Raw genomic sequence first — 25,569 nt, 5'->3', positions numbered from 1 at the left:
ATATTCATAAACAAAAAAAAAATCATAAATATTGCTCTTTGAGTTGACTGTTTATCGATCATTTACAAATCAGAAAAAAGAAAATACCAAAAGACATTTTTCTTTCGATGAAATAATAAGATATTTTTAGCGCGTGACAGAGACTCCTCGATTGGACGGAGATTTAGTTGACAGATTAATCCTGTTCCTTTTTCTTTGGCCACGATTTAACAGTTACTCTCGTGAGTCTCTCCTTGCGCTGCTCAAAGCCATTCAGATGGACCACACTCATCTGTCCTCTAAGAGCAGCATCCTGGGGCCTCCGGGTTCCAGAGAAGAGGACCTGGTAGGTTTCGACAAAGTCCATTTCCGGTTCCGGTTCGTTCATCGACAACGTTAACAATCTGATGATGCACACTGGCACTGATGGACAATTCACAACCACCTGGCAAAGAGCCGAACTGGGCTATAGATTGAGTCTTGGAAGGACCTTGATACAAAAGCAAACCACTTCTATATGTAACTTGGGAAACTAAGTTCGAGCATAAGCTGAGCACGAAATTGCGAGGCTTTATTGTAGCAGTACTACATCCCCTCAGGGATTCTTAACAAAAACTTTGCCCTCCTAGTCCTAATAAATTTTTGTCCAACGATACAATGCGCCTACTTCCTTCTAACATCAAATACAGCTTCAGGACTCGAGAACAAAAAAGTTTATTTAGAGACCTGAGACTAACAATACACGCTGGCAAAACAATGGCCTTTCCGACTTAGTAGGCCCATGAAGTTCTCATTCCTTGAAGTCGTCTTTATCATCCATGGGAAGAGGCCTGTTCCTCCAGAAGACAGCAAGTGCACTCCCTCCTAGCTACAATAACAAATATATATTTGACATCAGATTTAGAGAGACAGCAAACCACATCACTCATTAGCATAAACTATAAAAGTCGTATTAAAAAACATGTTCTTGGATCGGGATATGTTATATTACCGCCATGCACACGACACTGACTGCAGAAGGGACTGCCACGAGAGGGTTGGTGAAGTGTTTTTGAGCCAGAAGGAACCCAAGCGCAGAGCTCTGCAGGCACCGACAGATATACATATTTATATATAAATAAGTCATTTCTTCAAGAACTAGAGAGTATTTCTATAATTTACAAACTGTTTATAAAGTTTTACCTGCATTCCACATTCAATCGATATGGTGCGAGAAGTCGACTCCCCGAAGGATAATTTCGACATCCAATAACCAAGGGCAAATGCTGCAGCATGTAGGAGAGCCACCGGAAAAAGAAGTCGTGTTCCTTGAGTCTTCAAGACTTCCGAAACTTGACCAATCTTGAGAAAGAGTGTCGATTACATTTAGCTCTTCTATGTTCAGCAGTAAGCACCAATATAAGGTTCCGATTTCCACTTACCGGGCTTGCACAAAGCAAAGTGGTTAAGATGACTCCAATGAGAGGTGTGATTGTCACTATCTTTGAGGTGAACTTCGGAAAGAATTCATTTGACAAAACTGACACATAAGAGTAGAGAAGGAAGCTGGTTACTACGACCTGCTTCTCATTCTATGATTGCCGTTACAACTGATGTCCCAACCCGAAAGTTGAAACTGGAAAATTTGAACACAGTCATTCTAGTTACCTCCAAGAACTGTCGGAACCAGAACAACCTGAAACGTACTGATTGCAAGCCCCTGCATTTTATAGGTAGAAAGAAACATTTTACCACTTCGAGCAAACAATTGTCAGATATACAGATTAATCTTGGAAGAACGGCATAATTACCGCAGCATCCACAGGAACAAGCTGACCGGCAAGAAGCTTTGTAAGGAGAGGAGTCATGATGATGGCTCCAATTGTTGAACACCTGGAAAATTTTTGAAGAAGCTGTAATGGAGAAGTCTATTGCTTGAAAAATGATGTTAGCAGTTAGCTGAACAAGCTACCAAAGAAACTGAAGAAAATTTACTCCAGTTGGCTATCTGATTGAACACATAGCTGACATGTCCCTTTTAGTGAGTGAATGATAAACCAGGAGATTCTAAATTTGACACATGGATAAATATGACTCACGTGGTCATAAGAACCGAGAGAGCCACGTTCCCCTTAGATATGTAGGTAGCAACATTCGATGCTTGACCTCCAGGGCAGCACGACACCAGTATAAGACCCGTAGCAAGAGGCGCAGACAATTTCAGAGTCTGGAAATTGATATATAGTTCATCATAAGTTTCAGAGTATTATAGCACAAGTTAGATATTTATTTTCTGCTGGAAATGTGTTGTCCTCGTATAATCATCAACTTGGGGGATAATAGAAAAATTGCTGGCAATAGGAAATGAATGGGCGAGGGAATACTTACCCTTGCTATGACATAACCTAACAAGGGTTTGATCATATACTGGGCTAGAAATCCTATACCCACCTGCAAAATTGAGTTCAAGGAATTAGCATTGGAATTGAAAAATTGGAGCCCCAATGATTTGGCCAATGTATGAACTCAAAATGATGCTAATGATTTGACCCTTACAGTCCATGGGTTCCTCAGACATCGTCTGAAGTCCTCAAAAGTCAAAGTCAACCCCATTGAAAGCATGAGAAACCCAAGACCGACTGTGAAGAGATCTGTCTCCAACCAAGTGACCTGAAGTACCAAATGCTCGAGAATTATTACAGGAGGAGAGCTTTCCGGAGGTTGAAAAAAAATGAAAACAGCAAAAGAAGAGTAAGAGTTACCGCAGCAGGCTTGTAGATCCCGATAACGGTGCCCAAGATAACCTGTCCAATGGTCAAAGTTGACAAAATATAATGAACTTCTTCATAGAATTAAAGCACTTGAAGAAAAGGACTAGAAGTGAAATCAGTTACAAACCCAGACAGGGAAGAGCGTGGTCAAGGTCTCAACTATCCTCTCATATTGGCTCATCCCACTTGGCGTGCTGGCTCCCGAGGCATCGGTAGTAGCCTTGCATAACGTCAGTGAGTTTCTACACAAGAAAGACCATAGGTGACTGCTAGAGAACAGATGCCCCTGACGTAACAGAAGTGCTTCCAACACAACAAGTGAGGTTTTAGGTTTGCTGGAGAGCTCGAGGCAAGGACGTTGCGTCAAATTCATTTTCCACGTAAGCAAATCGTTTAGACAATACAATGAGACGACTCATGGGTTATGGAACAGTACCAAGCGCTTCAATTGCATAACTCGATGATATAATTAGCTGATAGGGGAACCAGAAGCAGGGGAAATAAAAGTTTACAAGTAATGCAGATTTGATCCAAGATGAAAGGTGACGAGGAACAAAAAGATTTGGTCAATATGACTCCATCCAGGAGCATCTAGGCTTTGTACAGTTCTTCATCAAGTTGCTGTTTGACTAAGGGAAGCCGAGGCTATCATTTCTGACGATTTAAGAACATATGATAGATATAACTAAACAATCAAACACAGAACAAAGAACAAGCCTCCACCTCATTTCAGCAGCTTAGTTTTTTCAGTTGAGTTGGGAATCGGAATTCATCATTCAAATCTATCATAACGCTGATCAGAGAGCATACCTTGAGCCCGGATTAGTAGGAAGCGGCCTTGCAAGAACAAGTGGACTCCTCGGCCTGTCCTGAATGGTCAATCTCCTTAAGTTCGCAGACACACAGTATCCCCTCCTGAGATCTAACAATGAAAATCAAGAAAACAGGACACTGCCCAAAATGATCAAGCTACAAACTAATCCACCCAGAAGCAGCTAAAATTCAATGACCACGACAATACCCGAAAAACCAAAACCGCAAGGCAAGCACCAGGATTTGCACCAATATGGCCTCAACTCGAGAAATGAAAACAAGCACTGCCCACAAAACATTTTGCACAAAATTGCACCAAAATGGCCCCAAGAACAGAAATATAGTTGTGCCCAGAAAGCGAAATCAAGCTGAAACAGTCGGGGATCAGACGTACCAAGGTGGCGCACTGGCCTCCGGGTGGCGAGAAGAGAACAAGAACCCGCCCCGTGCCCAGCATCCCATGTCTGGGAGTTGCAGTCCTTGAGGACGAATCTCGAAAGGGTCGCCATTGCAGGACAGGACAGCTCCAAGATCAATCAAGGAGAAGGTGCCAGGGGTTGTTGATCAAACAGGGGGCAAAGGTTTAAACCTCAGCTCAGGCGGAAGTCAATATGATAAAAGAGGAGTAGCTTTTCAAGCGGGAAGATGGGGGGAGGGAGGATTTTAGATAGGATTGCTGATTGATGATGGGGACAGTGCAAAAGATGTTGGAAGAGTGAGAGAACGAGGGAGGGAGTTTTATCTGATCAGATAAAAGAAAAATCATTCGAGTTCAATTGAGCGGTCGTGGAAACCGATGAACCACACACAACTTCCACAGCAGGATAGTGGTGGATAGGTCGGTCCCTACCTCTCCTCCCATATATATACATATATAAATCTATTACGTGCATATATATATGCACTTGACGTAAACTTCAGCTCTGTCGTTGCGCTGCTAGTAGTGATTGGCCTTTTTATGATCATCATTCTAGGAAAATGGACTCTTCATATGTTTATGGCCTTCATTTGTTCGGGGAAGTATGGGGTCCCTTTGATTTCCTTTTCATAAAAATGACACCTCAACCCCAGATTTTTCAACCCCCCCTCTCCCCCCCCCCAAAAAAAAAAAAGAGATATCATCATCCGGACAAAACAACCCGAATGATTATCAAGTCGTTTGTGGAGTCGGATGGGCTTGCGCTGCAGTTATACAACACAACATAAAATGTGTGATGCGTCTTGACATCATCAACTGATGATTTCTCAAAGACAACGGCGGGGACGGTTTTTGTGTATCCCCCATTGTGTCTTTAGGAACGTAGAAAACGAGATAACAGGTTACGAGGATTTCTGAAAAATTCATCCAAAACAATTTCTGGTGCAGGGAAGACCTCGGAATCCAGTTTTCTTTAATCACCTCAGAATTTCATGGCCCATCATGGGCTTGAACTCGTTCATCGGTTTATGGACTTATCTGGGCCGTAAAATTTTGCAGCGCAATTTACTCAACTCTGTGAGGCCCAATGGGCTCTTCTGTAGCTGCCCGCCCTCTCAAAGTTGGACCATATGACATATGCTTCGCCCGAAAGACTAATATCCCGATGGAAATGGCCCTCGGTTTTTCTCTTTTTTTTCCCCCATTTTAACCAAAAATAATTAAAAAAAAATTAAATATAAAAATTGAGGTACTTATTTGATGTGTATATGGCCAGCACATTGGCAAAGCAAAGTCCAATCACACGATATATTCAAGTGAAACATTCCGATATTCGCAACTTCTCCATCTCTGTCGCTGACAACATAAGCCTCCAATTCTAGGAGTACTAGCTTTTCATGTCGTTTTCAGGGAATTCTGAGGCTTCTCTTTTTTCTTTTTCTTTTTTTCCTTTTAATCATTTTAAATTGTATTCCCTTTCTTTTTTGGCCCCGTAAGTTTGCTGTTCCGATCAATTATTAGGATGTAATTGGTTGAGTTGAAGTAATTGATGGATGAGATTATAAGGTCGTGAGGAGTTAATCATATCCAGGGGAGACTGATTTGCATGGAGTAACGTCCACTCAATCCCTTGAGATTTGACAACTGGTCAAACCTGTTTCGTTGTGTTTATCATTTCGATGAAGAAATGAAAAATGAAATTGACTAATGATTTTTCTCTCTGTCCTTTTTTTATTCACTTTCTTTTCACATATGTACATAATATATATATATATATATGCATGCGATACCCCGAGAACTTTCCCCTGTCCCTTCTTGCTTTTTGGGCTAAACGCTCTGTGGAGTCGTAGTTCAACTATATATCATGGGGACACTGGGAAGCAATGCATTTTATGTGTGCGGGCATGTTTGTTCGCCTATCATTGTTCAACATGGAAGTTATATTCTATTACTTGCGGTTCGTGTACAGAATTATAACGATGATCAAACAAAGGTTTAACTCGCACCTGAACCCAATATCATTTAAAGTAGTATTTTCACAATGTGATTGTCAAATTGTACATATGTCCAAAAGTAAAAAAGAATATATGTGTAACTTTCCAAAATTAATAAGTAGGAGTAAAAACCTCTCCGACCAAGATCAATCTTCGTTCGAAGTTACACAAAGAAATATTTGATAAATCTAGCTAGAGTGGATGACCGTGCATTGGATATCTTGGCCACATGATCAAGTTGGTATTTACCCATGAAAAAAAAAAAAAGAAAACGAAAAAGAGTTTGGTCAAGGTTGATAGCAGGCAACCACGATAATCATCAATTTCTAGGTATTTATTTTATATGCATGGACAATTGATATATGAAACTCAAATCTTAATTATTCTGCATTCTTTCATGCAAATATTACTTTGTCTCCATGAGTTCAGCAAATTATCGATCGGGGCACCTTGAAACCAAAAGATTGATGTCTTACACGGTGGCTTTTTCACTCTTAATGAGAATATTTTTGTATATATATAAGCAGCTTGTTGTGATTCATTTCATCTTATCATTCGGTATCTCGCTATAACTTTGTTCGCGTTTATATATATTCAGAGAGTATAATGCGTATAATTTTTTAGGAGATGTATGCTATGCCAATCCTTCTTCTTCTTCTTTTTTCTTTTTTTTTTTCCTTTTTTTTTTGGTGCGTCTGCGTGTGCGTGTGCTTTGCATGTGTGTATGTTTTGGGGGGAGGGAGAGGGATATAATGGGAGACATTATTCTCATAATTCTTGAAAATTAAGTATTAAAGATTATTTTTCTCTCAACAAGTACGCTTTCCAAACTTGAACTTGCATTATCCGCAATTAAAACTCACTAAAAAGGAACTTGGATTTGAAAAAATAAAAATATATACATGGATAAATTAAAAATCAAACTCTGCACTTTAAATTAATTTGGCACATTTTTTTTACATAAAAATCAACTAGCTATTGCGTATCAATTTTAACACATTGCTCTTTTATTAAAATTTTAACAAAAGTGGCACTTGCCGGTGCCCCATGTCTCATACCGATTTAACCGAATGGGCCCAAAGGTTTTCTAAATAAAAAAAGTTATTCTAAAATTTTTTAAAATAAGAACAATCTTAAAAAAAAAAAAACCATACTCGGGGGTTTCATGGAGGAAGAGGAGGGGTGGCCGGTAGTGAACCTTGCCAACTACCACCACTCCTCCATCGGAATCACCGGAAACTTCAGTGGTTGCGAAGGGACCCTACAGCTACGATGGGTGCCTCAATAGAATTTTGAAAGAAAAAATGCTTGAGGAAAAAAAACAGAGAGGGTTGGTGGTGGAGGGCCTCATCGACGGCTGCTACACCAATCAATTGGGATCTTCGGCGATCACTAAAGTCATTTTTTCCGTCCCTTTTTATTCACTTTACACACACACACATACATACATACATACATACATAGATACATACATATATATATGCATGCAATCAATTGAGAGCTTTCTCCTGTACACTTGTGCTTTGAGAGCAATGCATTATATGTGTGTTTGAGAATGTTTGTTCACCTATCGTTGTTCAATATGAAAGTTATATTCTATTACTTCTGTTGGTGTACGTAATAAAAAATATCAAACAAAGGTTTCACTCCTAACTGAACTCAGCAGCATATAGAGGTTTTTTCAGTGTGAACCATGGTATCCAGAAGTCCAATTAAACCATGACTAATCCAATCGAGTCGGGTATAAAACTCTTCCAGCGTGAATTTTTTGCATTTATAAGGACTCAAATCCAAAACTCTGCTTATATTGAACAAGCGTCGACCACTTGAACCAATTCATAGCATGTAAAGGTTTTATTGGATTATGATGTTTGAATATCAAATATTTCCATAAATTTGTTGCAATTCATTGCATCTTTTCATTCAGCATCCTTGCAATAAATTCATTTACGAATTATTCCTTTAAGGCATTCTGAAATTAAAAAAGAAAAAAAGAAAAAGAGAAAGATTTTGGATCTCAAAAATAGAACATATATATATATATATTCTTTTGGTGAAAGATAAATTATATATCTCTCTACCGAAATATATATATATATATATATATCTACCGAAATATATATATATATATATATTTATATATATATATATCTAAAAATAGGAATATACAGCTTTTGCATATAGTCCTTTCTTTATTGTCCCTGTCATTAAAAAAGAAATTGCCAAAGAAAAGAAAAAAGGAAGAAATATTTTATTCTAAGTCTTTTTAAATGAGTAATATAATTATATATAAATACTACCCAAGAAAATATAATTAGATATAATTTTAAAAAAATGGAGGGAAAATAGACCAAGTAGGGACGGCTGAAGGAAAAATGTTTCATAGTCTCCATTTGGACGACATCATGAGAAGAACAACCCCCCTGCCCTTTGATCATGATTTGCCATATAGCTCCCTTGCTGGAGGTGTCAAAATTATACTCCTGGAAGGAACAGATATACATTAGAAGATACTTCAAAATAAATAACAATTATTATCGATCATCATCACCCACTTTTTATTGAAAATTCAAATACACTGCGACAAATTGTTTGTCTCTCACGATATGTTGCCGCAATATTATTATCTGTTCTATTTCATATTCACAAACGATCACCTCGATATAAAAGTAGCTGAGTCTACTAGCATTGGAACCCTTCTTGCATTATAATTAATAGATGGCTTTTTTTAAGCCATAATCACCAATTAGAAGAAGCCTATTAAAAAAAAAAAAAGGGGAGGAGGGGGGAGGAAAAAAGGCATTGCTTTTCTACACCTACTTTTATTAACACTCCGTTAGATCAACAAATAATAATGTAGAAATGGACAATAACAACAATAAACATAGAAAAATGTGTGTCTAATTATGGCACAGTGTCTACCTTATCTTAATATATATATATATATGGTTTTGGATTAATGGACAATCCCATCCTTCGGACACTAACAATTTTGACCGTCATAATTATCCTCACAAACTACAGTTCCTTATCAGCACAAGTGATACTTGAACTCAGGAATGGATTTGGAGGGGTGCTAGCACTGGGGGCGGTCTCCCCTTTAGATTCGGGAAAAATTATGAATTTTTTATTGAAAATTATCGAGTTTATTAAATTTTTAATGAAATTATCCTCTTTCCGTTCCTTTAACTTTACGATACATAATTTCTTTGGACTTCGCTTCCTTTGAACAAAATTTCTAGATCCGTCCTTATTTGAACTCCTCTATGTTCCTATAGACTTCTTATGGGCTTTCATGTCATTTGCGGAACTCTTATCTTAGAATAATTGTGGTTGCACAAGAAGCGACTTGAACTCAAGGCGAAAGACAACCAGCCTGTCAAGTCAGCGGACCTTGATGTTCCGACAACTAACTTTTGTTAGATATGTAGATTCAAATAACATGTAAGTCAGACATAAATAATTTGTCTTCGGGAAGAAGGATGATATGCCAGTTGCAACTAACGATTGGTCCCCTTTCATGCTGGAAATTAAATTTTACTTCATAATAAAGGATTTGCATGGGGTCAGGGAAAGGGAGAAGAAAAAGAATAAGAGCAAGAAATATAATTATTTATTATAAGTAAACTCAGTATTCTTTAATAAAGGTAATTGAGATTATTATAAGGAAATAATATCTAATTGAGATTATTTGAAATCCTAACACATGGGTTGCAGATTTTCTTCCATTATAAAGCATTTAAAAAAGAACGAACCATAGGATTAGGTGCATGCAACCATTTTTTTTTAATTATTAGGTCAAATTTCTCAAAAAAAAAATGAAGCAAATGAGCGAAAATTAATTGTGTAATTTGTTATATATATAGGTTAAACCACAAGCTAATCTAAGACGATGGAGTTTCAATGGTATCATTGCATTGAGAAAGGGGATCGATGTCCTTTTTTTTTTCCCTACCTATTTTGCTGTTATTTCTTTTTTTTCGATGAGATTATTCTAATCAGCTCAACCATTTACATAATTTTTTGTTATCTTAAAAAGTTGTCTTATTGTGTAAGATTTCGATTAGGCACAGGATGTGGGACCGTCTAAATTGTCGATTAAAAATTAAAAAGATATCCAATGAGAAATTGATGCAAGCAAGAATAAGTGGGATTCCACCCATCTAATAATGACCAAAATAATATTGTTATCCTTCGACAAGACCAACATACCATAGAATAGCTTCAGAAGATTTGAATAATAATTTAATTTACTAAAACAATTGAAGATGTATTTTTAAGTTCACTATTTATTTATTTATTTATTTGTTTTGCATCAGAGACCCTCAATACACTGCCTAATCAATGGCCTGATGAGTCAAGCTAGAACTGGACTGAGCTGAGCCGCACTCTTCTTGCCAGCCCATAACCTCTACATTTGCAGCCCAAGACGTGTGTCCTGATGCCACGTGTCCTGCATTGGCCTTTTCTTTGCAAAATCTTTTGTCCCCAGCCCACATCACTTGGTCAAATGGGTACTTTTTATTTTTTTTGTAATTTTTTCTTTTCGTTTTACTTTTTTTTCTTTTCTTTTCTTTTCTTTTCTTTATGAATAATGTTTTCTTTCCATTGGCGGAAGCTAGAAACCGGAAAGAATAGAATTGAACATGAAAGATGTAATGTCCAAACTACCACGGTTTGGACAACACCATTGTCGATCGTTTCTCAAGAGAAAATTTTAACGATTGTTATCGATTTTGCATTATGTATGGTTAGTTAGTATTCGATTTATGGGGGACCCAAAAATAAAATAAAAAAATAAAAAATTGTACCGCCTTTTGGAAAAGGAATTGCTCAAATTAACTTTTTTTTTTTTCTAACCCGGGGTGTTCGGATTTCGCCCGACTAATTCTCGGGGCTCCGTGAACCCCCGGCGACGCACGGAGCGGGTAATCACGCCAAAGGCGCTCCAGTAGCCCCAAGGGGATTAGAACCCGGGTCTCGGAGATGCCCAAATTAACTTATGCATGCATAATATGGGTAGACTTTCCATCTTGTAGTAGTTGTAGTTTGTCTTGCTCGCAAAAATTAATTTTTTGCTACATTTTACTTTCCACGCCAATCTTTTTGATCAAAAAAAGGCATTCATAACATACATTATTATAGTTTTTTTTTTACATTCTTTCACCATTTATTTTTTTCTGAACGTTTTTCTTTGATTGGTGCAATTTAATTATTTTTACCGTTGCTTCTCTTAGATTTTATTGCAATATTAGGAAAAGAAACCGTTTCACGTAATAATCATAAAAGGAGGGAAAAAAGAAAAAAGAAAAAAGAAGAGAAAAAACGTTTCTACTGCCACTCCCGAAGCAAAGCAAGACAGCTCCCTCCCTCTCTATCTCTCCCTCTCTTTTTGCTCTCCGGCTGAAAGCTTTACCTTACGCCACTGCTTCTCTCTCCTCTCTCAGTCTGTTTCTCTCTCTAAAACCTCCAGACGTGACATCCTCCAATGGCTTCCGTGACAAGGGCAGCAGCGTTTTAGCTCCCTCGATATCTCCCCCTCTCTGTGTAACTCGGCAATGGCGGGGTTGCTCGTGAGCTCCGCCGCAGCTCATGTCCTGCTCCTCATCTCAGCGACGACGCTGCTTGGTGGTGTGCTGGTCGGCTCGGAGCCGACTCAGGACAAGCAAGCTCTCCTTGCTTTCCTCTCCCAGACGCCTCACGCGAGCCGACTCCAGTGGAATGCTTCCAGCTCGGCCTGCAATTGGGTCGGAGTGGAGTGCGACCCGACCCGGTCCTACGTCTACTCCCTCCGGCTCCCGGGGGTAGGCCTCGTGGGCCCCATCCCTCCCGCCACACTCGGCCGCCTCAGCCAGCTCCGGATCCTAAGCCTCCGCTCCAATCGGCTCACCGGCGAGCTCCCCTCCGACCTCTCCAACCTCACTCTCCTACGCAACCTCTATCTCCAGGGCAACGCCCTCTCCGGCGGGTTCCCGACGAGCCTGACCCAGCTCCCCCGCCTCGGCCGCCTCGACCTGTCCTCCAACAACTTCACGGGACCGATCCCTTTCTCCGTCAACAATCTGACCCACCTCACCGGCCTCTTCATACAGAACAACCAGTTCTCCGGCGCTCTCCCCAGCATCAACCCTCCGGGGCTCGACGCCTTCAATGTCTCCAACAACCGCCTCAACGGCTCGATCCCGGCCTCTCTGGCTAAGTTCCCCGCCTCTTCGTTCGCCGGGAACCTCCAACTCTGCGGCGGCCCTCTGCCCTCGTGCTCACCGTTCTTCCCGTCACCCGCCCCGTCCCCGTCCATAAGCCCGAACCCGCCAATTCCCGTCCAGAAGACGAAGAAGTCCAAGAAGCTGGCCACGGGGCTGATCATTGCAATCGCAGTCGGGGCAGCTCTGATCGGGTTCTTGCTGCTGATGTTCCTGATAGTCTGTCTCAGGCGGCGGCGGGGGAGGCAGGCTTCGAAGACGCCCAAGCCCGCGGGGGCAGCCGCAGCAGGGGCAGCGGGTGCGGCGGCGGCGGGGGGGTCCTTCGAGGCAGGGACGTCGTCGTCAAAGGAGGACATCACGGGGGGTTCAGTGGAGGCGGAGAGGAACAGGCTAGTGTTCTTCGAGGGCGGGGGATACAGCTTCGACCTGGAGGACCTGCTGAGGGCGTCGGCGGAGGTGCTGGGGAAGGGGAGCGTGGGGACGTCGTACAAGGCAGTGCTGGAGGAAGGGACGACGGTGGTGGTGAAGCGGCTGAAGGACGTGGGGGTGGGGAAGAGGGAGTTCGAGGGGCAGATGGGGGTGCTGGGGAAGGTGAAGCACGACAATGTGGTCCCACTGAGGGCATTCTACTTCTCCAAGGATGAGAAGCTCCTCGTCTTCGATTACTACCCCGCCGGCAGCCTGTCCGCTCTTCTCCACGGTACGTAAGACTTAATAATATTAAGACCACCCACTCATACTCACCCTTTCCCGTTAATTAATTTTTCCATCCATCCGCGCCGAACGAACGATATTAATCTCGACCAATAGGTTAGAAACTTCTTGTGTGTGGTCTCAATCTCATCGAAAATTGGTCGGGATTTCAACTATTCGAAGAAGATTTCATGTTTATTAAAAGCTGAGCTATGTGCCTCTTCAATATGCGGTTTCCGACGATGTGGTTCGAGTGTCAGACAATTAACTTCCCAAAAACCTTAATAAATTTCCGGGGAAATAGTTCATATGATTTACGAGCGGAGGTGGGTGGAAAGAAATTCCATCGTCAGTTTCAGACAGAGAGTGGTTTGTTTGTTGTTTTGTCCAGTGGAAGGTTTGACTCTTGTTTGATACTCCCAGCCAGCCAGCCAGACCTGTTACAGTCATGGAAAACCCTTAGAGTATTTTTTTTTATTTTTTTTAAATAATTACATCATATAAAAATACAAAGAGTGGATGGGCATTAAGAGTAATTTTTGGATGTTGCAATGATATGTTGTGAAGCGAATAGGAATCCTTTGCTATTTGCTTTGCTTCCGGCCACCTCCGCTGGAACATTCCTTGGAGTAAACACTACGCACCCGTGACCCAACCGGTCGGAATTATCACAATAATGCCACTGCCCACAACGTGATCTCATGATTCCCTCGCCCCCCTGGCCCTCTCTTCACTTTCCCCACACACATTCACATTCTGACACTGCTTGTGATGGATGGGCTATGAAGCATTCCATGTAATCACATAGCAGAACAGTGTGTGTGTGAATATATATATATATATATATATATATGTTGTTTGTTTATCAATTCATTCATCTGATGCATTTAATTGTCTATTATTTATATTAGTTGATATTGACAGCAACAAACCATTGATGCATGCATGATAAGCTTTTGGAAAAGTTTTGGCTCCCAATGAACCTTTTTTACGCTGTCTGCATATTGGATTCTTTTTTGGTGGGTTGTGATGTGTGCTTTTTATTTTCTCCATGAGATGTATTCAGCATACTGGTTGGGTATTGCCAACTGAACAAACTTCTATTCACGATATGACCCGCTTACTTATCTAGGATCCGTTGCTTGCGCCTTCTTTCCATGTCCCATTTTGACATAGGATCTGTTTCATTCGTGTGCTTGCAGGCACTAGAAGCTCGGGCCGTACGCCACTGGACTGGGACAACAGGCTCAGAATCGCGATCACTGCTGGGAGGGGCCTTGCATACCTCCACGAGTCGAGCAAAGTGGTCCATGGCAACATCAAATCGTCCAATGTCCTTCTCGGGCCTGACCAGTCGGGCCGGGTTTCAGATTTCGGGCTAAATCCACTATTCGGCACCGCCACCCCTCCGAACCGGATGGCAGGGTACCGGGCTCCCGAGGTGTTGGAGACCCGTAAGGTCACGTTCAAATCTGACGTGTACAGCTTCGGAGTTTTGCTGCTCGAACTGCTGACGGGCAAGTCACCCAACCAGGCCTCTCTTGGGGATGAGGGGATCGACCTCCCCAGGTGGGTCCAGTCGGTTGTGCGAGAGGAATGGACAGCCGAGGTTTTCGACGTGGAGCTGATGAGGTACCATAACATCGAGGAAGAGATGGTGCAGTTGCTTCAGATCGCCATGTCATGCGTCGCCACCGTACCGGACCAGAGACCAAACATGGCAGAGGTAGTCCGCATGATGGAGGACATGAACCGGGGTGAGACTACTGATGACGGGCTACGGCAGTCATCCGATGATCCATCCAAAGGATCGGATGGCCAAACCCCGACAACCGAATCGAGGACCCCACCTATAGGAGTCACCCCTTAAAACAGCAAATATTCAAAAGTATTAACTCCCGGGAAGTGTGGGCATGGAGGGCGTAAATAATGAAATTCGAGTGTCCTCTTTTTTTTTTTTTTTGTTGGTCCGATTAGATTACGAGGGTATCAATTCTTTCTACATTTTCGTCTCTGTTTTTACTCTTTTTCTCAAGAAATCTCATTTTTTCCCCCTTTTTCTCTATTTTCTCTTTTTTTTAGTCTTTGTTATTGTTATTACTTATTATTATTACGATTATTATTTTTTGGGTCACAGCTGAGCTGGGGGGAATTGCATCGATAGAGAGGGGGGTGGTGGTGGAGGTGTTGGTAGTGGTGGTGGTTTGAAATGGAGAAGGGAACCATTTAGATTTGATGGCATATTTGCAGTCTTTGTTTATTTAATTCTTCTTTTTCCCCCCTGAAAATGATTCTCTTTAGTCGACAAATTGCAATGTCTTTGTACGTTTACTCCGTGGATGTTCTAACATTTCATGTGAATTGTTTTGCCTTTAATTATTGGTAGTTTATGTCGCGATGCAATGTAGACAAAAACCGAATTTTGACTATAGTGTTTGTCACAGTTTCATTGTTAAATACTCACCGAGTGGCACTAATTCCTCCGTTCAGGCGGCTAGGTCTTGATCGCGGAGTGTTTTTAGTAAATTTTGAATCTTATATATTACAGTTTGCAGATAAATTCAATCACATGGAGCGCAATTTACTGATAGGACCAGGACTCAGTGATTTAACTAGAACTCCATGTCTTGTCTACTGTAATTGATTATTAAATACATTATATGGATGAGCAAAGGCAGTTAGATCACATTGCAATATCTTCTTATTTTTGTTCTTGAAATTAAGAAAGAATTATAAAGCAGTGGTTAGATTACTAGCACCTACCTAACCTGATTTATTTATCTGTTATTTCAGTTGGGTCACAACTCTCGATCATATATACATATATTCATGGCAGCCTCTCTCTCGCTCAGGAAAAATTACCTGTCATCAAGCTTTAAGAATAGTACGTATGAGCCGATGATTATTGAGACGCATGAGGTCACGATAATTCACGTCTCTCTCCGAGTCACCCTTTTACCGCTTTTGGAAGTTCAGGAACGGGGATCATGATAAGTCACCCGTCCCCCAGGAACTCGTCCCTGAACCCAAAGTAGCTTCCCTTCCCATGTAGTCTGCAGCTGTCTCCCCCGTGTCGAGCTTCGCGTGCACATTCCCATACTGTGAGACTGCCACTCCATAGAAGCTCCCCGAAACCGGGGACACAAAATGGAACCGTCTCCATCAAACAGTTATGCTCTGCAATTGTTCGATACTTCTTAGTGGCAGGTTTTGGACCTTTTCTTTTCTACTAACTGCTCATGATGCGTTTGTTTATGAAAAAAACCGAGATGCTTTTCAGTAGATGACCTGCTCTGACTGTTTCTAGTCTAATGACAAGCGCTGAAGAACAAGAACAAATGCGAGGAGGTGAGACATAATTCAACTCTAGAGGGATCACGAAGCCGAGAAGGGACTCCACATTGTGTAGATGAGACCATATAATACAGCAGCAGTTGCTCGCTTTGGACTTGCAGTTATTGAACATCATCCCCGTAGATGTTAAGAAAGGATGGCGAGATGAAAAACAAGTCTGAGAAGAAATTCCTCGCAGTCCATTTGGATCCAATCATCGCATACTCTATGATCCTGCATATCATAGCTTGAATCAGAGTATACGGGTTTTCTATGACAACCTGTACATATGTGAAAGAAAGAAAAAGAAAATGAAAAAAATGCCGCACCAAAATTAAATATTCTAAGAAATAATGACGTACTTGGGTTGGCTGTCCTCCTCGGTAATTTTTGCAGGTGGGAAAAAGAAAACGAAGTAATTGTGCAAGGGAATGCGGCAAAGCAATGTAGATTCCAGCGCCCCTCTCTCAGTAGTAAGCAGCCCTTTCAGAAATCACAACAGGCACACCTGAAGAGGCAGTTTTGTGTTCCGATGAATATTATCGCAGTGTTTATGGCTCCTAACCCATTAAAAATTTCCAATTCGGATACCCTGCCTGCGATAAATATGTCTTAAGCAGTGGTACGAAAATAACAGCATTCTGCCACGATGGTTTATACAACGTTAAACTAACTGATACTCACAACCAGAGAGATAAATTTGTTCGTATACCTCTTAAAATCAAGATCCGAGAACAGGATCCCGAAAATCAGGGCTAGTGTTGGGTGAAGGCTAATCTGGTGGAATGGAAATGCACGAAAGTTTTTCTCCAGTAGGGACTTATGCTGCTTCCACGGGCAAGCTTTAAATTGAGAAACAAATGATTGCGAGTATTTCGTACGGAAGTGAAGCTCTGAGAACCAGATGAGGGTGTTCTCAGTTCTTCGATCATTGCTTTATTTCTCCTGCGTTCGAGTTCACTTCAGGAGCATAAATTTAAGACAACAGCTATGGGAAGGATTCGGGTTTATGGGAACAAACAATGGGAGGGAACTGCTGCTTGCATATTTATAATCTTCTTCCATTTTCTGACCCCTTTGATGGACTCCAGTAGCAGTATGATCAAATAAACGAGTCCAACTTAACAAAAGATATATATTCATTCATCGTCAAATGCTTACCTCAAAATACTCTGTCATCTCCGAACAGTGGTTGTTGCCCCAAAGGGGACAACATATATTTCTTCGATGCCTCAGGTTAAGAGGAGCAACTGTAAAAGATACATTAGAAGGCCAGGAAATCAGCATAATTCATAAGTGCAAAAGAGTTTCATTTACTGCATGCGTCAGCAATATTCTGCTACCTCATCAGAGGACTCAAATATCTCGAGGCTTGGCTGATGGATTGTGCATACAACAGTCCTTCCTGTATCTACTTTGCTTCTTATGGTTCTCGTTACAATTGCAGCTGCTCGAGTGTCTAGGCCTCAAATCGGCTCATGCATGAAGATCATCGACAGATTTGCAACAAACTCAACTCCAGTAATGAGCCTCTACCTCTGCTCCAAGGAAAGCTCGCGTAAATCAGGAACCTAACAATTACATCCCTCGGGGGTGTTGGCTCGACTAAGTCCATGATCTCCTCGACTAAACCCTTCAAGAGTGTTAGCTCAGCCAATATGCAGAGGATGTTAGCAGAACCGTGAAGCCAATCAGCCCAATGATGCCGAGCCAATACCAACTCGGGCCCGTGGATATGCCGTGGGATTTCAGAACAGTAATCCCCATCACCTCCTTTGTCCGGTAAGGGCCTAATTTGATTCGCTGGGATTTGTTAGCAAAATGTAATAATAGAAAATGAGCTGAGTTTAGCTTATCTTCAATTAACAATCGATTCACAACTTTCCAAGAACTGCTACGGAATTCATTCACAGAAACTGCAGTTTGAACATACATCAGCAGAGACGTGCAGACTGTTCAAACCCACGAGATAGGATTAATCCGCTGGAAACTAGGACCCATACCATTCCAGCGCAGCCAGCTGTATTTGAGATCACATGCTCCTTGGTTAGTGTTCCCATGCACCGGAAAAAGGACATCTGCCTCATTAATGTATAAGCAACGTACTGCTTAAGCACCCTGAAGCCCATATATAAATAGTTAGGATCAAAAATCAGATTTTCAAGTGGCCAATTTTTTTGAAATCTTAAGCTGGGAAGCCGAGGTTGAAATACATACACAGATAGAAATTGAAATAATACAGAGCAGAAATAGACGGAACCAACTCTCTGCTCAAACTATATAGCCCAAGTGAGCACAACGTCAAATAATAAGAAGTTGCAAAAGTGACCTTACAACACTGGAATCAAACTCCGTCAGGTAATAAGCTGTCAAAACATGGAGGACGATCTCAAGCATCGACACGGGGATCCCGATGATTGCTGCTGGTAATGAAAATAAATGCCTAGGAAGGAGAGAACCAGAGGTCCTGCTGCTCATAGAACCCGGGAAGCATGTCCATCATCATTTGCATCCTCAAAGTACCCTATATAAATATCGGGTGCCTAAATGGACTGTTCCATCTTCCGTCGAACCATGCCTATTCTTGGTTTGTGCAACATGCCATAGCCAAATCGATAGCAATAATCTCCATCCGGGATTTGGATCAAACTCAAACAGATCAGTGAATCCGGTCCATGAAGAACTTGTAAGGTACCTCACAACAGCATACCCCTAAAGTATCAGTGTAGTCGCTTGAATAATATTGAATACATGCAAGAAGGTGATCCTCTTCATCAAAGTGGCTTCCCTTGGAAGGCAAGCTTTCAACAGCTCAGACTTACTAGCGCCGTACTTGGATCTTGCCAAAGCTGCCGGATGTTTCTTTGACAGGTTGAACGGGATTGTGAGCTCGCACTCAATCTCTCTCCTGATGTGAAATGATTTGTATGCCTGCAAACTCGTCAAGTTAACAGTCACATAACGATACTATTCAAGAGCCCAGTACTGTTCCTGCTTCTTTCTGGAAGTTACCTTTACATTGGCAATGGCAGTGATTTCACAGTCAACTTGGTTGAAAAGTTGGCAGATATGTATATTTCCTCAACAGAGATTGGATTACTTCTTGAAGAAAGTCTGCAATGTCTTTCCTTTAGGGACATCTGACACCCATGGATCCGAATAACTCGAGAACATACTCACGTGGCCCTTGGTAATCGATCTTTTCCTCTGAGAGAAGGATGAAGTCATAGTAGAGCTCAAAAGTACCCAGTGGGGGCTGGAGCAGAGAGATGAGAGCTGTCTTGTTGACTATGTGGATGGATTGCCTAATCAAGTTCGCCATCTGAAAAGTGGTTAGCTATCCAGGCCTGTCAAAATGTTGTTCATGGAGAGCGCGTTCACAGAACCCACCAGCATCTCCCCAATATTAATCCCACAATAAGGTCCATTTTTTTACTCGTGAGTCGAGAAATCAACTTCAGAATACGATAATTCACTACCAATATATACTAACACGTTTTTTTTTTTTTGGCCTCCCCAAATGCCCTTCACCATTTCATCTCCCACAATTGTATGTATCGGCGCATAGTTCTAGTCCTAGAATCTGACAGACATGAAACAGCATATGTAACACTTCGTGCACCTAAGTACTCTCTGTCCTTCAGTATATCTCGGCCAGCATTTACCTTGTACCCCACTTTTACCAAGGTCTGAAAGAAAAGACGCCGTATACTCAGTCAAGGTACTTTGCTTTTCTGCATTAATATAACATGTCAGTTAACGATAACCACGTGAGTATAACAAATTTCTGACGGCCATCATCGATGCATCGATACAAGGATCAAGTTTAATATTCAACAACTTCTCTCTCCTTACAAGTTCCGTAAGCATGTTTGCACATTCACATAACTATTAGAAAAACCTGAAAATATTGGCATTTAATGTTAAATGATCTTGCAACTCATGTAGCCAGTTCCGACTCCCTGACATTCGGCGGTCGTATGAGGAATGTGAATGTTGTATTGGCCAATGTAAGCGGAGTTGCTCTGAGGCACAAACTCTTGCATTTTTTGTCCAATGTGCGTGCGTTGCTTCTTCAGAAACCTACATAATATCTAGAAAGGATTCACCAGAGCGATTGTAAAACCAAAATTGACCGACACTGGAAGCTTCACTTACAACTTGCGTTGTTCTTAACGAGAGATACTGCTGTACCTTTAGTTCCGAATCGAGCTTTCCTGACAAGGCTCGAAGCAGAGTGGTATATCCTGAACCCGGCGGTCCTAACAGCAATTGTAGTACTACCAAACATTTTAATAGTTTTTAATCTTCAATAAATATGCCATGAAAATCCATAAGCTTGAACAAAGTCTTCAAGCAAGTCCAGAACCAACAAAAAGTACTAATATGGATCACCAGCCAGGTTTAATGATTCCGCTAACATTGTGAAGGATCGAGAACTTTTTCTTGTGGCTTGGAAGAAATTCTCCGATGCTCTTCAGAAGACAAAACAAGTAATCATTTTAGTATTAGTCTTCCTAGGAAAACTGAAGACTTTCTTCGGTTCAAATTGCACACCTCAATTGTTTTGAGGATGGACTTGAGGATTGTGGGCAGACCTTGTAAGCTACTCCCTCGACAGTAACATTCTTGAACCGAATTTCCTAACGTCGCCTGCTTTAAGGATACCCTGACATATCCCAACACAAGCAATCACATATATGAGTTCATCAAATGGATCAAATGCACGTTCATAAAGCCACATTTCCTTCTACACATCAAAATGCTATGTTCCGGCTACCTGTCAATTCTGTTCTTGAGCTTCTGGAGGGAGTGTTCATTGCTGCCAGCGTTCCTCATCAGCCTGTCCAAAAACTCCTTCCTCTCCTCGAAGCTAGTTCTCGTGACTGAGGGAGAGTTCCTTGCTGCCAGCATTCCTTATCAGCCTGTCCAAAAAATCCTCCCTCTCCTTGAACCCGATTCTTCTTCTTTTTCATCGCTGTGATCACGTCGCCTTTCTGCTGCTCAGCTTAGGATATGCTCTGCTGAAGATCCCCAAACTCCATCTTCATTGACACCACCTCCTTCACAGTTCCAAGCTTTTTCCGTCTCTTACATTGGGCTTCAACAGATTTGCTGCCTCCGTTTACTTATTATATTTATTTAATTTCTAGTTTAGGAACTGCTCGACGCCCTTACTTTGGAATCTGTTTACAATTTTGAAAGAAATCCATACTTTTTTCGGCGAACAAGAAACCCATACTTTCCTGTATGGCTGGCTTTCAAAGTTTCTTCGCAAAACTCTATTAAAAGGCAATTATGAATCAGCTGAAAACTTTATAGATAATCGTCTCATGGCATTTACCACTCTTTTGCCTTGACATTCTTTAGTCAACAATAACTTGGCGAAGAATTAATAACAAACCAATATATCTAAGTTTAGACAATAAAACCAGAATTTATTGAAGTTAACCATGCGAAGTGCACTTCGCAAATGTCATAGGGATTTAATAACCCACTGGAAGCACTTCGTAGTTAGGATAAACTGAGAAACGCTTAGGCTTAGTTAATATGCTAGTGATTTTTGTGGTCCCACCAGGGAGAAAGACAAAAACACAATCATGTCACCGATTAACCACTCTCACATAAACTGAGTTTAGGAGAAAATTAAAACAAAGAAAACCAATCGGTGCCATGCACTGAAATATACAGAAAATCTTCTCTTCGACTAGATGTTTGATGGGATTGATAACATATCAAGCTTTGCCATTGACTAATCCATTCCTTAAGCCAATATCGTCTCCCAAGTCAGCTTCTTTACATGCCGAGTCAACAACAGACTGCAGAAAATTATTACAAGGAATTAACAATCATACTGTATAATATGCAGACAAAGCCACATTTAAGCTACGTGAACTTATATAAATCAAATTTACACGAGGATTTCTCAGAATATGGTCCATATCACCCTAAGGGAAAAAGATCATGTAGCAAAACATCATATACAGACTTTATAATGAGTCCAGCACATCCCAAATATCCATGATATCCAATCTATATAATCTACAGAAGTTGATAACTAATATAGTAAATATGAACTTCACTTATCTACATGATAGCTGTCATCCAAAGATCATTCATGCAGAAGCCACAAAAAGTTTATGGAGCTTACTTTTACATGTTTATATTTGACAAAGTAGATTAGTGGCAAAGCTAACCTGGAGTTCCTGCTCAGAACTTTTAAGTTTCTTAGTGTAATCTCTAACTTGAAGATAACACTTGAGGAGCTGCATAACATTTATACATTCAGAGTAACAGTAAGCACTAAAAAAATATGATTTTGAGTAAGGGAGAACTACTGATTCAGTGTGTACCTTCGTCAACTGCATTCTCCGCTGAGAGGTCAGCTTTTTAGCGGATGTCAAGGAATCTTCCAGTTTCTGCAGTCAAAATCAGAAAACAATAGCCTGATGGAATTAACGCATTACATAAAGTCATGAACCTCAATGTCTTGAAGAATAACATGTTCAGACGCTTTTGTTTGGTGAGAATAATATATATTACCTTGCATTTCTTCTCATAATCCAAGACAACTTGTCTCTTCTCGTCCAAACTTTGCTCCAAGCGAGATATCTGAGGAGAGCAAACATTTGCTCAGCTATCAGGGTCAATCTTTCCAGAATTAGTTTCTCTTTTGACTGTAATCCATATACTTACTGCCCAAACTTAAGCTCGATCTACATATATATAGATATAATTTCATCCCCTAACAAAAGTCTGTGGCTCTCTACTGCCAAGATACTGGTTATGATCAAAATCAAAGGAACAGTGTCACGAGACCTCTTCCTTTAGTTCTTCACGTTTCTGAATTGAAGCTTCCAGTTGTTCCTTAACCTGTGAAAATGGACAATTGACTGAGTGAAGAGGCGGAGTTTACTGAGATCCCATGGATTCATTGACCGAAGAGATTAAGGAGAAGGCGATGATACTCATTTTACGTACCTCATCATAATTCCCATAATCTGAATCTGACAAGAACTCCCTACTGTGATGCTCCTCAAGACTAGAACTGCCACAATGAAGGAAGAAGCACTATGAGGGGAAGCTGAAATATATGATATATGCTCTAAGCATCTAGTCACAACTCCAGAGACTGGAAAAGCAAATTCGTAGGGCAACAAAACACTGGCCGGCTATCTTCCACGGGAGAGCTATGGTTTTTAGATAAAAGATTCTAGAACGGACAGTATTTCTAGTCCATAGCAGCACCAAGGATGACAAAACTTCATTATTATGAATGAAAAAGATGAGGAAAATCATTAGTCAACGAAAGGCGCATAGAGAATGCCAAACCTTTTACATACACAAAGACACAGAGTACAAAAGAGAAGAGTTCCATGAACGTTAACACAATCATGTTAGAAAAATCATGTACATCAACTGTATGCCTGCCTATACCAAAAATGCACATCACCAATCCATCTTTGTCTAAAGCTTCATCAAGTCTACTGACTACTTAGATCAATCAGGATAGGATTAGGGCACGCAATCAGCAGGAGCTGACATGAAATCAATCGGCACACAAAATTCTAAGTATGATGTTAATATAGTGCTTAGAAAACCATGATGAACAACAAAACCAGGACAACAGGATTAAGAATCCACTCGAATAGCTAGTCCCTTAAATCATTTCAGTTTCAAGTGGAGAAAGATCAGTTGCTTACCCCTTCCTTTTCCTTTTCAATCCATCTCCATCATGTGCAATGTTTAAATCCATCTCTCCATCCAAATCCGCATCCTGATTCCTTTCACGATCTCTATCGGGTTCAAGATCATTATCCTCAGCGTCTCTGTCCAGAGCTTGATCTCTCTCCACCATATCATCCCTTACTTCTTTGAGATCATGATCATGAAAATGATCATGCACTCTTTCTCTGTCGTGATAATGATGTTCTCGGGACTGATCTCTCTCTCGAGACCTCTCACTATGCCTATCCCATTGCCGGTCCCTACCATGGTCGTAACCCCTTTCTCGGTCTCTAGCTCCACTTCGATACTCCATGTGTGTATCGTCAATCTGCCGGAAATTTTCTCGCCCAAAGCCAAACCTCCCACCTCTTGTCCTTACTCCATTCACCCTCACAAGTCGCCCGTCTATAGTCTACAGTGTAAAAGATCCGCACATCAATCCAATCCTCGAATTACATGGCCAAAAAATCACAAACCCTGACGGTTTCTGTAAACTGGAGAAGCGTTTCATTAGAAACAAAAGAAAGACGCACATACCCTGCCATCCATGTCACTGATGGCTTCAGCAGCCGATCGAGGATTGGTGAAAGTAACAAAGCCATAGCATTTTCCTCTTGTTGAGCGGTCATTGATAATCTGCAGGTATCCCAATATAACATCTCATTTCAAAACAGAATTCTCCATTGATTGCAATTGCATAGGAATTGCCATTGAAAGGTCTCAAATTAGCCACAATTTAAGCAAGAAAGTATGAGGAAAAATATCTTTAAACCCTAAGAAAGCTGCAGGGGCATAACACTAGACAGAGAGTCCGAAGAACATAAAGGGAAACTTCAATGGCGAATCAGGAGAAGAGTAACCGGACAACAAAGGAGGACAGAACCTTAACGGCGACAACGGAACCGTAGCGGGTGAAGGTTTTGCGGAGGGAGTCTTCCGTGGAGTCGTACGGCAGCCCTCCGACGTACACAGAGCTCTCGTCGTCCACTGTCATCGCCGGCTGTGCGCTGTCTCTGTCTCACTGCCTTCTGAGCTGAGCTCTCAGCTCTTAGTAAGTAGGGTCGAAAGGAAATATCCAAAACCCGAAACCTTTCATAAAGAAACAGAACCGAGACGACCCGGAAAATTCGATACCCGAAAACCCGGTTAGGGATTTGAGCGGGTTTGCTATGCAATTTCGGTTATTATAATTGTCTACGGATCGCATGCATGCATGTATTTATCGTTTCTGCTGATTAATCATTATCAAAATTTGGGTTTTTCTTTTACGATGGAGTGAAAATTTGGATTTTCGTTAGGCTAATAAATAGTTTTGGTTTTAATTATTTGAGTCCACGATCATGGTGTTTCTGGTTTTTCATTGAGTATTGTTTATGGGATATATTATTCCTCAGTCATTAATTATCATGATTTTGTATTCCTATATCAATGGTTTTTTTCTTTTCATGCAGTATGGATTCAATAATTCGAGTATCCAGAAGAAATTCTTCCCGCCGGTGTGTACCAATTGATATTCAATTGAAGTGTATGAGTATCTTCTCCTAATGTGCACCAATTGATATTTATAAATCCACTATGCCCGACTAATCTAGCTTTGATCGAAGTCAACTTAAGGATATAAACCTCCCACAATCGTGAATTTTCTTCAATTACAACAC

At 41.1% G+C, this 25,569-nt stretch overlaps 4 protein-coding genes and 1 long non-coding RNA gene across 7 annotated transcripts; 1 reads left to right on the top strand and 4 right to left on the bottom strand.

Annotated features, from left to right (window-relative positions):
- Nucleotides 1-432: 432 nt before the first annotated feature.
- LOC116196408 (sodium/pyruvate cotransporter BASS2, chloroplastic) lies at nucleotides 433-4,382 on the bottom strand. The gene is made up of 13 exons (XM_031526108.1): nucleotides 3,937-4,382; nucleotides 3,540-3,651; nucleotides 2,857-2,971; nucleotides 2,721-2,762; nucleotides 2,515-2,628; nucleotides 2,347-2,409; nucleotides 2,058-2,185; nucleotides 1,770-1,851; nucleotides 1,627-1,678; nucleotides 1,401-1,498; nucleotides 1,162-1,320; nucleotides 971-1,060; nucleotides 433-847 (listed from the first exon to the last, which is right to left on the bottom strand). The coding sequence occupies exons 1-13, from the start codon at nucleotides 4,049-4,051 to the stop codon at nucleotides 770-772; spliced, it is 1,248 nt and encodes a 415-aa protein (XP_031381968.1). The 5' UTR covers nucleotides 4,052-4,382; the 3' UTR covers nucleotides 433-769.
- Nucleotides 4,383-11,294: 6,912 nt separating this feature from the next.
- On the top strand, nucleotides 11,295-15,279 carry LOC116196052 (probable inactive receptor kinase At2g26730). The gene is made up of 2 exons (XM_031525571.1): nucleotides 11,295-12,857; nucleotides 14,053-15,279. The coding sequence occupies exons 1-2, from the start codon at nucleotides 11,513-11,515 to the stop codon at nucleotides 14,718-14,720; spliced, it is 2,013 nt and encodes a 670-aa protein (XP_031381431.1). The 5' UTR covers nucleotides 11,295-11,512; the 3' UTR covers nucleotides 14,721-15,279.
- Nucleotides 15,280-16,097: 818 nt separating this feature from the next.
- LOC116196056 lies at nucleotides 16,098-18,018 on the bottom strand. 3 transcript variants are annotated; one of them, XR_004154751.1, is made up of 5 exons: nucleotides 17,527-18,018; nucleotides 17,345-17,433; nucleotides 16,896-17,128; nucleotides 16,546-16,691; nucleotides 16,098-16,464 (listed from the first exon to the last, which is right to left on the bottom strand). It is a non-coding gene; the product is annotated as an uncharacterized LOC116196056 (long non-coding RNA). The 3 variants fall into 3 exon arrangements; XR_004154752.1 differs by having other exon boundaries at nucleotides 16,098-16,417; XR_004154750.1 differs by having other exon boundaries at nucleotides 16,098-16,691.
- Nucleotides 18,019-19,980: 1,962 nt separating this feature from the next.
- LOC116196055 (ABC transporter G family member 36-like) lies at nucleotides 19,981-21,475 on the bottom strand. The gene is made up of 3 exons (XM_031525574.1): nucleotides 20,964-21,475; nucleotides 20,741-20,852; nucleotides 19,981-20,658 (listed from the first exon to the last, which is right to left on the bottom strand). The coding sequence occupies exons 1-3, from the start codon at nucleotides 21,095-21,097 to the stop codon at nucleotides 20,575-20,577; spliced, it is 330 nt and encodes a 109-aa protein (XP_031381434.1). The 5' UTR covers nucleotides 21,098-21,475; the 3' UTR covers nucleotides 19,981-20,574.
- A 249-nt stretch (nucleotides 21,476-21,724) lies between these two features.
- On the bottom strand, nucleotides 21,725-24,975 carry LOC116196054 (U1 small nuclear ribonucleoprotein 70 kDa). Its single transcript, XM_031525573.1, has 9 exons — nucleotides 24,795-24,975; nucleotides 24,449-24,547; nucleotides 23,887-24,323; nucleotides 23,165-23,231; nucleotides 23,003-23,056; nucleotides 22,727-22,795; nucleotides 22,537-22,602; nucleotides 22,381-22,449; nucleotides 21,725-22,002 (listed from the first exon to the last, which is right to left on the bottom strand). The coding sequence occupies exons 1-9, from the start codon at nucleotides 24,903-24,905 to the stop codon at nucleotides 21,919-21,921; spliced, it is 1,056 nt and encodes a 351-aa protein (XP_031381433.1). The 5' UTR covers nucleotides 24,906-24,975; the 3' UTR covers nucleotides 21,725-21,918.
- Nucleotides 24,976-25,569: the final 594 nt, after the last annotated feature.

This window comes from Punica granatum, chromosome 2 (assembly GCF_007655135.1).
Source record: "Punica granatum isolate Tunisia-2019 chromosome 2, ASM765513v2, whole genome shotgun sequence".
NCBI lineage: Eukaryota > Viridiplantae > Streptophyta > Magnoliopsida > Myrtales > Lythraceae > Punica > Punica granatum.
Note: the sequence above shows the minus strand (reverse complement) of the source record. Positions and strands in the feature narration are given on the sequence as shown.

Excerpts from the sequence above, each read along its gene's own strand:
- LOC116196408 (XM_031526108.1), bottom strand. The coding sequence starts at position 4,051 with ATGGCGACCCTTTCGAGATTCGTCCTCAAGGACTGCAACTCCCAGACA. Across the intron at positions 2,629-2,720 it reads GGATCTACAAGCCTGCTGCG|GTCACTTGGTTGGAGACAGA; the intron begins GTAACTCTTACT and ends TTGGTACTTCAG. Across the intron at positions 2,410-2,514 it reads GTCTGAGGAACCCATGGACT|GTGGGTATAGGATTTCTAGC; the intron begins GTAAGGGTCAAA and ends TCAATTTTGCAG.
- LOC116196052 (XM_031525571.1), top strand. The coding sequence starts at position 11,513 with ATGGCGGGGTTGCTCGTGAGCTCCGCCGCAGCTCATGTCCTGCTCCTC. Across the intron at positions 12,858-14,052 it reads CCTGTCCGCTCTTCTCCACG|GCACTAGAAGCTCGGGCCGT; the intron begins GTACGTAAGACT and ends GTGTGCTTGCAG.
- LOC116196055 (XM_031525574.1), bottom strand. The coding sequence starts at position 21,097 with ATGCTGGCAGCAAGGAACTCTCCCTCAGTCACGAGAACTAGCTTCGAG. Across the intron at positions 20,853-20,963 it reads CTCAAGAACAGAATTGACAG|GGTATCCTTAAAGCAGGCGA; the intron begins GTAGCCGGAACA and ends GGGATATGTCAG. Across the intron at positions 20,659-20,740 it reads CCATCCTCAAAACAATTGAG|AGCATCGGAGAATTTCTTCC; the intron begins GTGTGCAATTTG and ends TGTCTTCTGAAG.
- LOC116196054 (XM_031525573.1), bottom strand. The coding sequence starts at position 24,905 with ATGACAGTGGACGACGAGAGCTCTGTGTACGTCGGAGGGCTGCCGTAC. Across the intron at positions 24,548-24,794 it reads GTTCCGTTGTCGCCGTTAAG|ATTATCAATGACCGCTCAAC; the intron begins GTTCTGTCCTCC and ends GGATACCTGCAG. Across the intron at positions 23,057-23,164 it reads ATTATGGGAATTATGATGAG|GTTAAGGAACAACTGGAAGC; the intron begins GTACGTAAAATG and ends CCATTTTCACAG.